The 18095-nt window shown below is 34.6% G+C and overlaps 1 protein-coding gene across 3 annotated transcripts in view; it reads right to left on the bottom strand.

The window, feature by feature from the left end:
- LOC116503307 (neurabin-1-like) overlaps positions 1-18095 on the bottom strand; it is a 57587-nt gene that overhangs the window by 20468 nt on the left and 19024 nt on the right. For all 3 annotated transcript variants that reach the window (XM_032209634.1, XM_032209650.1, XM_032209643.1), the window contains exons 7-14: positions 17719-17862; positions 15776-15829; positions 14286-14515; positions 12574-12664; positions 12316-12487; positions 11534-11685; positions 7826-8135; positions 744-825 (exon numbers count right to left, since the gene is read on the bottom strand). In XM_032209634.1, the coding sequence (XP_032065525.1) occupies positions 744-825; positions 7826-8135; positions 11534-11685; positions 12316-12487; positions 12574-12664; positions 14286-14515; positions 15776-15829; positions 17719-17862 (1235 nt within the window). The remainder of the gene's footprint in view (positions 1-743; positions 826-7825; positions 8136-11533; positions 11686-12315; positions 12488-12573; positions 12665-14285; positions 14516-15775; positions 15830-17718; positions 17863-18095) is intronic.

Raw genomic sequence — 18095 nt, 5'->3', positions numbered from 1 at the left:
AACAAGCCTTAGACACAAACTACATGAAGGCAAAAATTCAACGTTACCACCAACAGCAAATGTCACCTCTGTAATGAGAAAGACGAGACAGTTGACCACTTGATCAGTGGATGCAGCAAAATTTCACAAACTGACTACCTACAACGCCATGACCGCGTTGCTAAGATCAAAATTTTCTTAGGCACAGTTTTTAGTGATGGTAAACTTTGCCTTTCCTCATTAAGCAGAAAATGCTCCATGATCTTATCCTTCAATTCTTTTTGTTTTTGAGTTAGTTCATCAGTTGGTTCAGTGATAACTGGTTCTAGTGGTGGTGGTGTTATTTCCTCCCCGAGAGCTTCTTCTGGGAGTTCTACTATAATGTCTTTAGTTGTGTCTTGAATATCAGTTATTTCTGCTTGTGATATTGTTTTTTTGGTTTTGCAATTTGCCTGAATTTCCTCAAGTTCAACTTCACTAAACATTTTATTCCGTATAATAAATCGCCTTTGATCTGCTAGTCGTTGTTCACTAACATTTGAATCTGGATATTGTTCTTTCCATAATTCATACATTCGCTTTAAATAACCTTTAAATTATTATTATTAGCAGCAGCAGCAGCAGCAATAACTTGGCCAATAAAGAATTCTATTCTATTCTAATAATTATTCAGATGAATGTCTAATTTTAATGTAACAGAACTGTAGTTTAAGAAACCAATGCAAGAATATTAACTTTCTTTGTTAAAACCAAACAAGTCATACCCAAAATCAGGAAAACGTCTTTTGGATTTCCCCACAGAAGGACCATCCCCGGATTCAGCCTTTTCTTCACCTCTTTTTTCATCTGTAATAAATATATTTACTGATATAAATTATGTACCATAATGTTCATTTAATCAAACGATGAGAGAAAATGGAGCAATTCTACGTAAGGTTAAACGAGATATTACTGAGCAATACTTTCTTAAGGCGATAATTCATAGATCTTAAGAACAGTGAATAAAATACAGTAAATAATTACGTAACAGGTATAGGAAAATTAAAATAAACTTTCCTCCAAGATAAAAAAAAAAACCCTACACCATGTTTTTAAAATAACAGATTCTAAAAACAAATATTTTTGCAATTTCCAATGGTGAAGATTTATAAAGATAGCGAGTTCTCAAGACAAGACCTAGTATCTACAGGTTAATTCTGCCTATCTAATTTGAAAGAGGCACATAATAAGGCAGGAAATGATGCCCATTCAAAAGTTGAGGAGGAAAATCCTGATGTTGTCTGATTCCAGTAAAAAACTGGGTGATAGTGGCCAGTGAATCTCTCTTAGTCCAACCCATCTGATAGGGCTGTTGTAGGAAAATAGGAGGAAGGTGTGTTGGACGTATTCATCAACTTGAGTTATTTGAAAAAATAATAAAGGCAGGATACAAGGAAATAAATTCCCAATAGCATCTGAAATACTTTAAAATCTAGCCATCAATGAGAAGAATCTCTACTGCTCTGAGAAACAGCAATCAATTTTTATCTACTGGGACACACTGAAAAAAATACAACTCCCATAAAAACACAGAATACAGTAAACTGAGGACAGTTTTAGGAAATTGTATGAATGCTCCCAAGCCAGAGTGATATTTAGATTGCTTAATGATCGCTAAATATTGAAAAGCTTTTTCACTGTTCTATTTTTTCCATCAGCAGTTCTTGAAGGCCAATATAGGAAGGTCCCATAGATAAAGAGAGAGGGCTTTTCTGTTCATGTAGCTCAGGGGCCATTAAATCCTTGTCTCATGACCCGCTTCACTGCATTTTCTATAGACTTCTTAGAAGCTCTTTACCATATTGGAGCTTTTATTCCCAAGCGGCTCAGGTGAATTTTACATTCAATATCTCTTATTAAATAAAGGTCCCAAAATAACAGTTGCTAAAATTGCATTACTAGCATTTATAGCATGGGCTAATATAATTAAAACATAGGTAAGAAAAAAAATGATAAACAAAACAATATTATCATTTTCTTTCTTTTTCTTCTTCTGCCCTCTTTTTAAACAATTTTAAGACCTGGATTATTAAAGTAAAGTAAAACATATATCCATGCATTTGTAATACTTTTTAATACCCTCTTTTTTAATGTATTAGACGATATAAAACCTTAACAAAAACTTACATTTGGGGATGAAATAGAGTTTGATGTTCAGTCCACAGTGTAAAACTTCAATGATAATGAAAGCATTGTGACATAATGGTGGGATAAGTGGGGGCTTGAACAAAAAAGATTCAAGATCTCTTAAACTCTGGAGAGATTCTCAAATCTTTAGGACATGCCAAAATTAAGATTTCAAGAATCTTAATAAAGTGCAGCAAAATTGGAAGATTGGGATTATGAGTGAGAAGTAGAAAGTGGCTGAGTACTATTGAAAATATTTCATTTGTGGAACTTTTTTGTAACAATAGTATGCAAACAAATACTATTATATAAATGTGTATAACAATACTAATGGACCATAACTTTAATAAATATAACAACATATAAATGAAAAGAAAAAAGGCCTAAAATCACATTAATAAGTAATTCCAAACACTGATAATATTCCTTGAAGTCTTGCCAAAAACAAGCTACTTCAAAAATTGGTTCAAAACACTGTTGCAAATCAATTTTTCTTTCTAGCGTTGTCTAATTTTTCTGGTCAACTCCCACGCTCTCTAAATCCACTCTTTCTCAATATATTCCAAATACTGGGGATACAGCCAAGAATAATATGCATATTCTTACCATACTGCAATAGAACCAGAGTCATATTAATAATCTTGCTGATGTCGGCTCCAAGCGCAATAATAATAATAGGATACAGTTAAACCATATGTGTTTACATTTTGACTCCTGAGGGAATCTACAATTACCCAAACATTAATTATAGTCACATCTTTTCAAACATTCTTTGAGGTGTCCAATATAGATGACATATGTTGTTGTATCAAAATCAATTGATCCTCCATTGATTTATCAGATTAGGACCTTTAAACTCTTTATAGCCAAGGCCTAGAGATAACTACTATGAAATTCCTTCAAACTCACTATAAAGAGTTGTAAGCTAAGAAGCAACATAACTTTTACATTTTACGTTACAAAACCATCAAGCTTATCATAATAAAAATAGCAGGATAAAATATAGTGCAGCAAGATGAGCAGAAAGGCAAAAGATACAGTAAGAAAAGACAAGAATAATGCACCATTCTAAACTGTGCAGAATATTCTGGTCCACATAGTACACAGCAAATTAATTTATTCGTAAAGCATAAATTCTGTAGGCTGCATGTGCACACTTACCAATGGCTTGTATTATCTTTGTTTGCCAGAAATATATTATTTTTAACTGTGATTGTACATGACATTTTATGGGTAAATGGTTCAGTTATATCTGTGACTCAACTGTGTACTCAACATTAATTGGTTCCAGGAGGCGCAATGAATACCAAAGCAATGAGTATCAAATAATTTTTTCCAATAAGGAATAATGTAGTGAGTCACAAGGTAGCTGACATTAGCAAACTCTAGCTTTTGATCGAGACCCACACAAACGAGTACCAGGACAAAATTTTCATATCAAAATGCACTGAATACCAAATTCAGTGAGTTTCTAAGTAGTTGAATACTAAGACACCAAGCTGGCAGGTAGAATCCAGAAGATAGGTTTAAGACACAGAAGATCTTGGCAGATTTGAACATTGGGCACTATCTAAGAAAGTGAAATTTATGGGGGAGTAAGAATCTACATTTAGTCAAGAAAAACCAAATACACATTTATAATATAAGTGGAACCTGGCTCAATAGTAATAATTGTGAGAGGGATCTTAAGAATCCTAGTGGATAATCACTGAAATATGAGCTAGCAGTGTGCTGGAGTTGCCAAAAAGCCAATGCAGTCCTAGACTCCATTAACAGAGACATAGCATCATGATCACATGAAGTGTTAATACTACTTTATAATACCTTGGTAAGGCCACACTTGTAAAAAAAGATATTGAGACTCTAGAAAGGGCGCAGAGAAGAGCAACAAAGATGATTATGGGATTGGAGGTTGAAACATATAAAGAATGGTTGCTGGAATTGGGTATGTCTAGTTAAATGAAAAGAACTGTGGTGACATGGTAGCAGTGTTCCAATATCTCAGGGGTTGCCACAAAGAAGAGGGAGTCAAGCTATTCTTCAAAGCACTTGAAGGCAGGCTAAGAAGCAACAGATGGAAACTAATAAAGGAGAGAGACAATCTAGAACTAAGAAATTTCCTGATAGTTAGAACAATTAATCAGGAACAATTTGCCTCCAGAAATTGTAAATGCTCCAACATTTACGTTGGAGTTTTTAAGAGGAGATTGAATAACCAATTTGTTTGAAATGGTATAGAGTTTCCTTCCTGAGCAGGAGGTTGGACTAGAAGACCTCTAAAGTCCCTTCCAACTCTATTATTCTGTTAATGTACCAATCTACTTTTTTTACACTGTTTGTCTTGCATAGTTGAAGGGTCCATTCATTTTAAACTGCCTTTGCCGAGTTCCTATTACTTGCCAAAATTTCAATAGGGTATATATTGATCCAGTGAGGATAAAATTTGAAATTCCTTATTCCAGACAGTAGTCAACATTATAATAAAGAAACAAGAATGAACTGGAATATGTGGGAAGTTAAATCCATCTCTCTTAGCAGGCACTTGTAATTTATGCAATGAAATCTTCCTGGAAGTCCTTGCCATACAAATCTATTCATTACCTTACAAATTTGTTTAAGGTAATTGGATGAAATAATAAATATGTAAAAGCCTCTTAAAATATAAATCAACTGCTGTGCTGCATTTATCTTAAGTATACATCTTACACCAAGTACTCATCTGTCTGGATTATCTTTCATTTCCAAAATGGGAAAAGGTCATCAGCTGAAAATACTGTGGGAATTTTCATGTTGTAATAAAGAAGACAATATATACCATAAACTAAAAAGCTCAGTCCTTACACTTTTCTAAATGTTGTTACAGCATCAAGTCTGATTTACTGTTTATAGAATTTATATGTTATATCATATATTAATAAGATTGGGAACATACATTTCTACTCTATAAAATGCAAAATATTATCAGCATATAATAACAATAAGGAGGGCAATCTTCAAGTATACTGAACTGTAAATTGAAAAAAAGAGGGGCCCACTATTCCAACAAATCATGGTTAAATCAATCTAAAATAAAACATGTAACAAGAATCCCAAATACAGGTAATTCTCTGCGTACAATGGCAATTTGGACCGATATTGCCATTACTATGCTCTGCGATCATAAAGTGTGACATCAAGTGACCTCATCATTTAGCAAGAGCAGTTCATGCCACTGTTGTGAAGCAAGATTACACAGGTCGTTAAGTGAGGACCTCACATAACTGTGACATCTGACTTCCTGCTGCCTTCCTCATCAACTTTGCTTGTGGGATGGTTGCTTCTGGGGAAGAATGGTGGCCTGATGCCCTGTGGACAGCAGGAGACATTATGGCCAAAAGGCAATTAGATGCTATATCCAGGTTGCTGAATTCTCTCTGGAGCAAGGACATATCTTTAGATTATGCATATGAACTCCAGACAGTGGAGGGGGGAGGGGAGGAGAAGGTCAGTAGAAGGCAAAACTGCACCTTTTACAATGTCTTACAGACATCTGAGAATCCTCAGACTGCAATGAGCTCAAAGCCATTAATGTAGTCTTTTATGGACTCAAGGTTCAACCAAACATGAGCTTTTTAATTACTTTGGAGTGAATTTTTTATTGCTCATTAAAGATTGAAAACCTTGAGGGCTGCAAGTCTAGTTTTATTAGTTTTATCTGTATAATCTTTAATAAAATTATTAGAAAATGACTGCAAGTAGGCTGCAATAACTGGAACTTTGAGGATCTGTTGGGCCTAGATCAGCCAAAGTTCAGTCTTTATTTACATACACTGTACACACACTGTATAGATAGAATTTTGCCAGACTAAACCTATACTATCCTAACCTAACAAATATATCCTGTCAAATTCTAGGGAATGACTTTTCTAAATCTCTTCCACTTCCCATGATCCATTTAATGCTTTCTTTTTATTGCACTGTTTTTAGAAAATAAGAGGTAATAGACTGCTGATCATCACTTGAGAAAGACTACTTGAGAGAAGAAAAACCAACATGGTGGCAGGGAAGACCTGTGTGGGAAGAAGAATAATCCCACCAAAATAAGGATGGTTCACACAGTGTCAACGCATAATTATCACGAACCTAATATGTACACGATTGTCTTGGTGAGGAGATATTAACTGATACACATCCATCTATCTATGTTTCCCATCTATCATTATATTACATGTAATGTAAATCATTCTATAAAAATATTCTGACAGCAATTTACAAGAATAGAAGAAAGGAGGGGAGGGGAATGGAGAATTATCATTGCACGAATGGAAATACGATGTAATATTTGGTAAAGTGCTTCATGTTTTAAAATGATAAAGTAATAATTATTCCACCACGTCTAGGCATTTGTGTAACTGCAATAGAAATTATAACATGAATTATAACAAAATTCAGCCTTGCTAAACTTAGCAATAAGTTGCCGTTACAATCCCATGGTAGCTTATTACTTGCATTTTGTAAATTGTATTACTTCAGATTGTGGCCAGAGTTACATCCCTGGCACTTTGGTCTTATAGTTTATGAATAGCTTTAATATATGATCAGGACATATTTTATCTTCACTGAACAGATTCAGCTAATATCAAATGTTTATTATGATTGTCATTCTACTTGTGTCAGAAGCACTGACACACTTCCAAATTGAAAGGATTAGGTAATATCATTGTTGTCCGGGGGGACTTCCAGTTGCAAGCTCCTTTCATGTTCCTGGCAGGAGCTAGAGTGACGGACAGGAGCTCACCCTGCCCTATAGTAGCACTTGGCTCTCAAAAATGTACTTGCTAACCTTCAACCCAGCATCCTAATCATGAAAACCACTGTGCTCCTGTATTTATTATTTATTTATTTATTTATTTAATTATTTATTTATTTAATTATTTATTTATTTATTTATAAATAAATAAAATGTATAGGCCGCCCAATCCCGAAGGACTCCGGGTGGCTTACAAAAAGAGAAACGGTCAAAGACCAGAATAAGGCAGATGGGGTACAGAATTAAAAAGCATAGAAAATCCAATAGTCTAAAAAAAGTCATAATTATAAAAAAGCTAGAGGATTTAAATATATATATATATATATATATATATATATATATATATATATATATATATATATATATATATATATATATATAAGCAAAAGCGTAATGAGGAAGAGGAGCATTATATGGTGGAGGGGAGCATAAAATTAGTAAATGGGTGACTAAATATCACAGTACAGAGCACTCTAGCATGCTCATTAAAGCAAGTATAGGGCATGGGTCATTATTTGAATTAATAATTTATCTTTTAAAAAGAGGCTTGTAAATCAAGGTTTAAAAAGGGTAAACCCTTTAAAAGTTTGGAGGAGGGATTCGTTTCATGGAAAATCAGTCATGCTCCTTAGTAGAGATTTGTCCAGTTTTGGATCCTGAAGGAACCCAATAATTGAAATGGCCCTATGCAAACATTACACTGAATAAATATTCTGCCTTTATGTGTTACAAAATTGCTATGGACTCTATTCTCTTTGTGCCTTTTCTGAAGCAGATATCCACATTTCTCCAAGAAAACCTTCAGGTTCTGTGACAGTGCAGATATAAGAAATTATTTCAACCACAATGATACCCAGTTGGCTGAACATAATACAATCATCTTAATCTTACCTTTGTTCACTTTCCCCTTTCCTTTTGATTCTCTTTGCTTAACATTTCGGCAATATCCAGCAGAAGAATTTGGAGTAGAATCATCATTAGGTACTGGCTGAGATATTCCAGCAGTCTCTTCTGTCTGTAGTTTATACACCGGAGAAGAGTGCACAGAAAGTGGTGGACTTGGTTCTAATGAAAGATCACTGTTTTCAGCACACTCCAATTTATCATCTTTATCTGTATCTCTTTGCTGTGATGAAATGACCTTTTCTGTCACATCTGGAAACTTACTCAAGGTATTTTCTTCCGTATCATCATTAATGTCCTAAAAGATAAGTAAGGAAACAACATTAATATTCTAAGCAACTTTAGGACTATGATTTTTCAACATCCAGGTTTTCCTACATTGCTCATTTGTTAAAGTTGTTATCCATAATTCGCTGTGAATCACCTTGCTGAAATAACTTAAGATGACATTATGACAGTATCCTTTTTGTGACGCCTTCTTTGTGAAAGGTTTTTCTAGAAATATTCCCTTGCTGCATACCACTCTTTCTTCATAACACCAACTTAAATTGCTTAAGTTGTCATAACCAGGACATTACTTAATTTGTTACAACTTCACTTTCACCACATCTTTTCATCTCTGTGTACTAACATATAAAAATAAGCAATGTAATTATATTAATATGAAATAAAATGTTAAAATGTAATTGTAATTACACATTATATTATGCAAACATTATATATTATTTTTAATAACATGAATAATTATTTATGTTATTATGTATTGATATAATTAAACTCTCTTACCTCTCTCTCTCTCTCATATATATATATATATATATATATATATATATATATATATATATATATATATATATATAGCGTCACAACCCCTGGTATGCCCAAATATGGGAGGAAGTCTACTGCTTCCATTCTCTGTCTATCAGCTCGTCACAAGAGACTATCCAGACAGAAACCCAACATTTTTTACTGTTCCCTTTGTTACATTTGTGTTGTATTTGTGCTGATAATTCATAATACAGCCCAGTTTCGAATCCCAGTAAGGGTATGGCTAGCTGATGAGAGCTAAATAGCTTGAAATAGATCTATACTAGTCTCCCTTTATTTATTTATCAGCACAAATACAACATATATACATATATACATATATACATACATACATATACACACACACACACACTCACACACACACACACATATATAAATGTTGTATTTGTGCTGATAAATAAATAAAGGGGAGACTAGTATAGATCTATTTCAAGCTATTTAGCTCTCATCAACTAGCCATACCCTTACTAGGATTTGAACCTGGGCTGTATTACATCTTAGGCAGACGTCTTCGCCATTAAGCCACAGGTCCTCCTCCTTATCAGCTGAAGCCAGGGAAGAAGGTATATATTTAGTGTCACAACCCCTGGTATGCCCCAATTATGGGAGGAAGCTAACTGCTTCCATTATCTGTCAATCGGCTCATCACAAGAGTCCATCACGACAGAAACCCAATATTTTTACTGTTGCCTTTGTTATATTTGTGTTGTATTTGTGCTGATAAATAAATAAAGGGAGACTAGTATAGATCTATTTCAAGCTATTTAGCTCTCATCAGCTAGCCATACCCTCCCAGTAAGGACACAAATACAGCACAAATACAACACAAATATAACAAAGGCAACAGTAAAAATATTGCAGAACACAAGAATGCAGTCAGAAAAAAAGAAAAAACTTCCTCCCTTTTCCAGCACCTTAAAGCAACAGGACATGTAATTGATTTTGAAGGAACCAAATTAATCTCCAAAACAGAACACTTCAACAAGAAAATAATTATGGAAGCCATCGAAATAGAGAAACACCCCCACAACATGAATAAACGTGACGATACCTCCTGTCTACCAGACATCTGGAAACCAGCCCTAGTCAACAAACGAACCCCACCCATCACCCAGGTCGTTACAACACAAAAGAACAACGGACACACAGCCAGCACCTCAGCCACACAGGATGATACGAAACAGCCGACCAATCTACAAACATCAACTCCATCTACCAATCAGGATGCAACCACACAACCAATCAACCCACTTACAGCAACAAAGCCAGTACTCCACACACCCACCCACCAAGATTTATAGAAAAATGACAGCTCTGACCACGCCTTACTCGCACAAGCCGAAAATACCAGCCTGAAGATAGCAAGTGGGGCCTCGCCGAAATGTTGCCAAGACAATCTCAATCTTACACGGGAAAAGACCCGAATACAAGACCATCATACCTACACCCATGAAAATCTACAAATATGTATGTATGTATGTGTATGTATGTATGTATGTATGTATATATATATACATACATACACATATACATACATACATACATACTTACATACATACATACATACATACATATATATGAAAATGATATTTCTTTGGTTATGTGTACATACACATAAAAAGGCAGCCAAAATAAATAAAATACCCAGCAGTAGAATATCAGTTAAGAATTCAGATAAAAAAGCATTCATAATTTAGTATGCAGCATTTAATAATTAAGAAACTAATAAATCCTGAGACTGTGATGTCTTAAGTAGCATTTCCAGATAAAAAAAATCTTATATTGTGCTGTGGTGGCACAGGGGTTAGAATGCAGCATTGCAGACTAATTCTGCTGACTGCCAGTAGTTTGGCAGTTTGATTCTCAGCAGGCTCAAGGTTGATTCAGCCTTCCATCCTTCCAAGGTGGGTAAAATGAGGACCCAGATTGTTGGCAATATGCTGACTCTGTAAACCACTTAGAGATGGTTGTAAAGCACTGTGAAGCGGTATATAAGTCTGAGGGCTATTGCTATATAAATAAATTGCAAATTACAGTGCAAGTCAACCTATTTTAATTGTCTGTTTCAACCTCCTAGCAGCCCAGATATAGTACTCAAGAGCATACTAAAGCTTTGATTTCATGTATCTTAAACATAAGCTATTCTAAATCTTTATTTTCCCCCATAATCAGGTGTTTCAGTATAGATTATAGGGCTAATCACAAGTAGGGCTGAGCTTTATGCTTTAAATTGATTTTTAAAGTCCTTTCTATATTCCACATTAGCAATGATTTTCATAGAGATGAAATAAATGTAAGAGGAAAAAAATCAGTTTTATGAGAAATAAGTATTTCCTTAAGCAGTAGAAAAAGGCCTGTGAAATTATATACCTTCTAGCCAAATCCAAATCCACAAACTAAATGTAACAAATATAATATTACTTTATCCTCTTCTACCCAATTTAAGTTAGCTGTTTTCCAAGAAGGAAAGTACTTGTACATCTGGAAAGAAGTGAGACTAAAGAGATAATATAAAGCCCCTTGTGTCCCTGTTAACTGAATCCATATTTTTAAGGAACTGTATATGCCTATTAGCCTAATATTCCTCTAAGTCTGTCAAATGCACCAGCAGTTGAAATTTGATAATTACTGGAAAGCTGAGAAGAATGAACGGTATCTACATCAATTGCAAGACATCCAGTCACTTAGTTTAATTGGGTGGCTACATAAAATGAATGAATGAACGAATGAATGTTAAATATGGCTAAAAACACTTGTTTTAGATCATTTGCCAGAAATGCAGAGTAAATTGTATATTTTATCTCATGTATACTTTAATTATAGACAAAGTACCATGTGATATCTAGAAAAATAAAATGAACACTATACCTGTGAGATTCTATCTTTTTGTTTGGCACCAAGAGATTCCTTTAGCTTTGACCGAGAAGGTGGCTGACGTTTTACTTTCAAGGCAAGCTGGGCTTTAGCTTTATGGGCACTTGTATCTAACCTTGGTATGTCTCCAACAAAGGTATCAAAATCTGTAACAAATGCATAGTCACTTATCCAAAAGTTACTATAGTATTTATTCATCACCTCATTTTATTATGAAATTATTCAACATTCCCTTTTCTTTGTAACAATTAGATAAATAACAATTTAGATTCTGATATTTTGTTTTACAAAAGAAGATAAGTATCACTGTATCAGCTGTAGTAGAAGGACAACTTAATGTCATTTTATAAAAATGTATTGCAGGCCATTTAAGTGGTCCTCATTTAATGACTGTTCATTCAGAGTCTGTTCAAATTTACAACGACAACAAGCAATGATTACAATTAGACATTGTAGTCCCTGCAGTCCTGATTGTGGGCTTGCAAACTACAACTTCGCAGCTCCCATGATCATGATTTGCCGGCTTCCCTGCCAGCTTCCCACAAGCAAAGTTGATGGGAAAGCCAGCAGAAAGTTGGAAGTCAACATCAAGTAGGATTCTCACTTGACGGTGGCAAGCAGGACTGGACATCCCTAAACGGTGCAGTCACATGACCACGTTGCTTAACAATGGAATTTTTGGTTCCAATTAGGATAGTATCTACCAATTAGGACTTTGCCAGAGGTTTTGGTATCATAGTTTGCAGAGCATACCAATAGATATTTTTATTACTCACCAGAAAAATCTAATTTCTCCACCGAAGATTCTAATTCCTGCATATCATCCTTAATTTCAAAATGTTCTGCCAGTTGTTCAGTATTTGGTGTGACAGAGTCTAATAACATACTATTTCCAAACAAATAAGGAAGTTTCTCATATATTTTTAACTTGTCTTCAAGCTCTGTGATCTGAAGATGATAAACATCATTTTAAAAACTGAGACATATTTACAAAGACCTTTAAAATAACATTTAAAATATCATTTTGTGCAGACCTTCTCCTGCAAAATTTTTAATTGATTTGCATGTTCCTGATTGTTCTCTTCAATAATTTTTGTATGATCTTCTTTTATCGCGAGTTCTTCTCTGGAAGAGGGAACAAACACATAATTATGTTTTTGGGAAACAACCTCTTTAATGACATTACATCAGAGATGAGGAACTTATCCATCTCCGAAATCCATCTGCTGGCCAATGCCGATTGTCGACCACCCGGAGGAGGGCCTTCTCTGTGGCTGCTCCGGCCCTCTGGAACGATCTCCCCGTGGAGATTCGGACCCCCCACTACCCTTCAGGCTTTCCGTAAAGCCATTAAGACCTGGCTGTTCCGGCAGGCCTGGGGCTGCTGAGTCCCATCCCCACTCGAATTGGTGTGTTTGTTGAGACCTTTTATACTGGTTCTGTATTGTTGTCTGTCTTTGTTCTTCCTTTTATATTGTTCCCTTCCCCTTCCGGTTTTGTTAGCCGCTCTGAGTCCCTTCGGGAATAGGGCGGCATACAAGTTAAATAAAACCTAAACCTTATGATCTCTAAATATTACTGAACTTCAAACCCCTGGCAGCTTCAACCAGTCCAACCGATGATAAAAGATATAATTGGGCAATAACTGAAGAATACATTATCCATCTATTTTGATAAGACTGCAACACCATCACTGTCTACAATATATGCGTACTTGAGAGACCGCCTCCTGCCAATTACCTCCTTGCGACCTATTAGATCGCATAGATTAGGCCTCCTCCGAGTTCCATCCGCCAGTCAGTGTCGACTGGCAACCACACGGAGGAGAGCCTTTTCAGTAGTAGCTCCGACCCTTTGGAACGATCTCCCCGTGGAGATTCGTACCCTCACCACCATCCAGACCTTCCGCACAGCCCTCAAGACCTGGCTATCCCGTCAGGCCTGGGGATAAAGATCGTAATCTGTCCCCACCCGAATGATGAATGAATGTTGTGTACTATTTTTACTTATGTATTGTTTTATGTTTACTGTTTTGTACCCCCCTCCGTATATTTTGTAAGCCGCCCTGAGTCCCCTTAGGGAAAAGGGCGGCCTATAAATAATAATAAAACTAAATAAACTAAATATATCATTTCAGTATTTTCTTCTTTTCCTTGAATTACATAATTCATGTTGTCCTACATTTTTTCCTAGGGTCCAAAATAAAGCACTAATACTGTAAGGTTGAGGTAAAGGTTTCCCCGCACATGCATGCTAGTCATTCCTGATTCTAGGGGCAGTGCTCATCTCTGTTTCTAAGCCGAAGAGCCAGCGCTGTCCGAAGACATTCTCCATGGTCATGTGGCCGGCACGACTAAACGCCAAAGGTGCACAGAACACTGTTACATTCCCCCCAAAGTGGTTCCTATTTTTCTATTTGCATTTTTACATGCTTTCAAACTGCTAGGTTGGCAGAAGCTGGGACAAGTAAAGGGAGCTCACTCTGTTATGCAGTGATAGGGATTCGAACCACTGAACTGCCAACCTTCTGATCGACAAGGTCAGCATCTTAGCCACTAAGCTACTGTGTCCCTATGTACTAAAACATAGGGACTTTAATTCAGGGACAAATTTAAAACCCTGATGTGAATTACTTACAAACACACAGAAACAAACATATAGCAATAGCACACAACATTTTACATGTAAGAAATTATACACATAGATATCTATGAGCTTAACTGACAGAGTATAACAACACACTCACTTCTGCTGATATTCTTTGAGTAACTTCTTCGCTTTGTTATACTTTTTTTCCAGCACATCATATTGTTCTTGAGTTTCTTTAAGATGCTCATTTACAGTTTTGCATAAACTCTGGGCTTCTAACCAGTAGGTCTCTAGCTTTTTTATTTTTTCTTTGTTATCATCTATAGTTTCCTGGAGCTGCGATTTCTTTAACTCCCATTCAATCTTTTCAGCTTCTGTTGCTTTTAGCTTTAAAAAAAGTTCAAATTATTAGTCTTTAGTAATTACTCATTTATGTATATAGATTAATTGATTAGATTTTAAGCCGAACAAGTTAAGTTTATCTCCAAAATGTAACAAGGAACAATTATTAATGTTGCCTTAGTTTTAAGTATCAGCAGCTGTCCATTTGCATAAAATCCACACAGATTAATTCATTTTGTAGTAATTCATGCTTTTTTTAAAATCTCTTGTCATCTAAAATTATTGCCTTTAATTTCTAATATTCAAACTGTTCTAACCGATATAAAATATCTACTACTCCGAAAGCAAAATAAATATTTAGCTTATTTTCCAAAAGTTCACTTGTAAGCTAAATTTTATGGACATGTTTTATATTTTTGCTGATATTAATATGCTAGCTTTGAAACAAATGTTTCCCTCCTACACAATTGCCTAGTTTCTTGATGGCAATTTCTCATAGGTTACACTACGTGACGAATGTATACTAAATATACTAAATGAAGAATGCATATAAATAAGGAAAATGTTCTTACTTATATTGTCAAACTCAAAACTTCAAGGAATATAGTCAGCAAATTTTTAGCTTCATTGCTAGAAAAAACCCCACTGGATTACCTGGTATTTTTCTATCACTACAGAACTTTTAGAAACTGTTTTCAGTTCATACTGCAAAGGTTTTAAAGTTTTAGGAGTGCGTATGTGATTTAGATTCAGTAATCAAGTCATACATTATGTTTTAATTACAAGAAAGCAAATGGCCTAAAAATTATAGAAGATCCATACACTATGAAATATGCTTCTCTGTTATCAAAAATGCATTACAAGCAGTGGAACAGTTGTTTAATTGATTGGGGAAGGGAGACAGGGCTTATGTAAAAAGATATTCTATAGCAGAATATTAAAAATCTCAAAGTATCAAACAATTCTAACCCATGTACCCTGGATGAGAATAAGGCACTGCCCTTACTTACAAATGACATGTTGTTATCCTCACAAAACAAATTATTCCTCCTTTTTATTTGTGCTTTTCATTTGCATGTATCCAGCAATGCTTATTTATTTTTATTTCAACAAGTATATGACATGTGTAATGAAATTCCAGAGAAAATATTCCTCACAGATTAGCACAAATTACATCAATAATGTTTTCTGTTTTTAGTTGAAATTAAGAATTCGGTTTTATCTTGTTTGTCCTTAATATATTCAAGTTGAATTTACAAATAACCGAATTTAAATATTTTTTTAAAGTATATATTGAAGATTTACCTTTTCCTTAAGTTGATTAACTTCAGCCACTGTAACTGCATGCTTTAATTGTAACTAGAAGAAAAGTGCATGGAAAGTTTTATTGAAGAAAAAAAAGGTGCAACAGATATTTGAAAATTCATTTTATATATCTATTACTGTTCACATTTTTTCCATCACATTGTAAGCAATAAGGTTTCATAATCTCAAAGTGCCCACTTGCTCTTCTCCTCAAGCAGAATAAAACCACTCGTTTATTGTATACTTACACCAGACCAATTGGTCTCAAGATACTGCTAAGCTACGGTTCATGAATTACCTCACTACTAGCCATGCTGGCTAAATCTGCTAAGTGATCAAATTCAGCAATATCTGCATGGACTGCAAATTCCCATTCTGTGGCTTAGAGACAATAGTTTATCTAAACATAAAAAGCTAGAACTAGTCACAGGAAGTAGTTATAACTTGTTTTTCCCACCAATTTTGCTGACATCCAATTTCAGGCAGCTCTTCCTCTTTTTGAATTATTTCCAACTGATAATTATATGACCCACTCATGTAAGATAAATATGAATAGAGTCACTGATTGATTCATGTTAAAGATCATGATATATTGCTAGATAAAAATGGTTCCAACTGATATATTAATATACTTTCTGATATAAACTGCCTGAAAATATTTCTTTACATAATCAGCATTATTACTGATGGCAAGAAGTATTCATTAGGAGGCTTAAAAGATAAAAATTAATTCTCTCAAGCCTACTATACAACTAAATCAAAAGAAAGGTATAAAATATATGCTTTATATAAAAAGGATGTGCTTTTCTCTCAAAAGAGAAGAGCCTTCAAAGTGTTATTAGCTAAAAGTACAGTGGAAGGAAGTAACAGAATCTGAAAAGGCAACTCCTTTGGGAACAGTGGCTTGGGATGTGAGGGGGTGACAGTGTTACATCAACAGCACCGAGGTCACAACTGTTCTGCTGAGGCAGCCAAAAGGAATAGGGTGGAGAAAGCTGAGATTTGAGTACCGCAGCTGGAACAGCTATCTGGATTTTGCCCCAGAAAGGACTGAAGAATGGAATGTAAGAGATGGAGTGAGGATTGGGAAGAGGTAAAAGAACATAGTGTAATCCCATAGGTGATATTACATGGAAAATGTTGCATGTGCTGAACAGTAACTTATGCCCTTATTGTGCTTGTATGCTTGGATTATTGCAATACAGGTACTCCGTAACAACCACAATTGAGCCCAAAATTTCTGTTGCCAAGTGAGACATTTGTTAAGTGAACTTCGCCCCATTTTACGATTGCTCTTGCCACAGTTCTTAAGTGGATCACTACAGTTGTTAAGTTAGTAACACGGCTGTTAAATGAATCTGACTTCACCATTGACTTTGTCTGTCGTAAGAGGATCATGTGATCTGGGACACTGCAACCGTCTTAACTACAGGCCAGCTGCCAAGCATCAAAATTTTGATCAAGTGACCATGGGAATGCTGCAAAGTTTGTACATGTGAAAAATGGTCATCTGTCACTGTTTTCAATACTGTTGTAAATGAACTGTTGTAAATCAAGGACTACATATATTGAATTGATTCTGGTATTGTTCATGCTTTAATGATTTATTATGATTATGTATTAAATTTATCACTTATTTAGATATGCTTACTAAACAATATTTTTTAATGAATAAGCTATATAAAGTGGTTTTTCTGGCCTTATTAAAATAAAGATAATTCCCAGAATATTTTATATTTTGTATAGGAAGTAGAATTCCTACATACACATCTAGAAAAATATTTTAAAGATACAATATATTCCATAAATTTTTATTTTATTCCAAAGATATCATTGAAAACGGTATCATTAAATTGTAACATCAGATTTTATAACATACAATAGATTAATTCACAGTAAACGCCCTATCATCCTTTTAAAGAGATAACAAAATTGCACTCTACCTCTTTAAACTTCAGCATGAACTGTGCTGAATCCATGTCTAATGGGAAAGTAATATCTTCATTTTCAGGAAGATAAAATACTTCTACTGATTTTTCTTGTAAATGTGATTCAAAAGAAACGTCATCTTCATCATAATCTTCATCCTGAAACAATATTAAATTCAATGTTTTATTAAAACTATCAAATTTTCTTAAAATGATGTTAATACAACAATAAATATATAATGCTATTATATTCAGCATTTTTTACATTTTTATGAACATGTAAATCTTAAAATATGACATTTTAAAAAGTAAATGCTTAATAGTTTATATTTATACATTTAGTTGTTGCTTCATATGACATTGTAAACCATCAAATTTGGTTACATTAGTCT

The sequence above is a fragment of the Thamnophis elegans genome, chromosome 1 (genome assembly GCF_009769535.1).
Source record: "Thamnophis elegans isolate rThaEle1 chromosome 1, rThaEle1.pri, whole genome shotgun sequence".
Lineage (NCBI taxonomy): Eukaryota > Metazoa > Chordata > Lepidosauria > Squamata > Colubridae > Thamnophis > Thamnophis elegans.
This window is presented reverse-complemented; position numbering and strand designations above follow the sequence as displayed.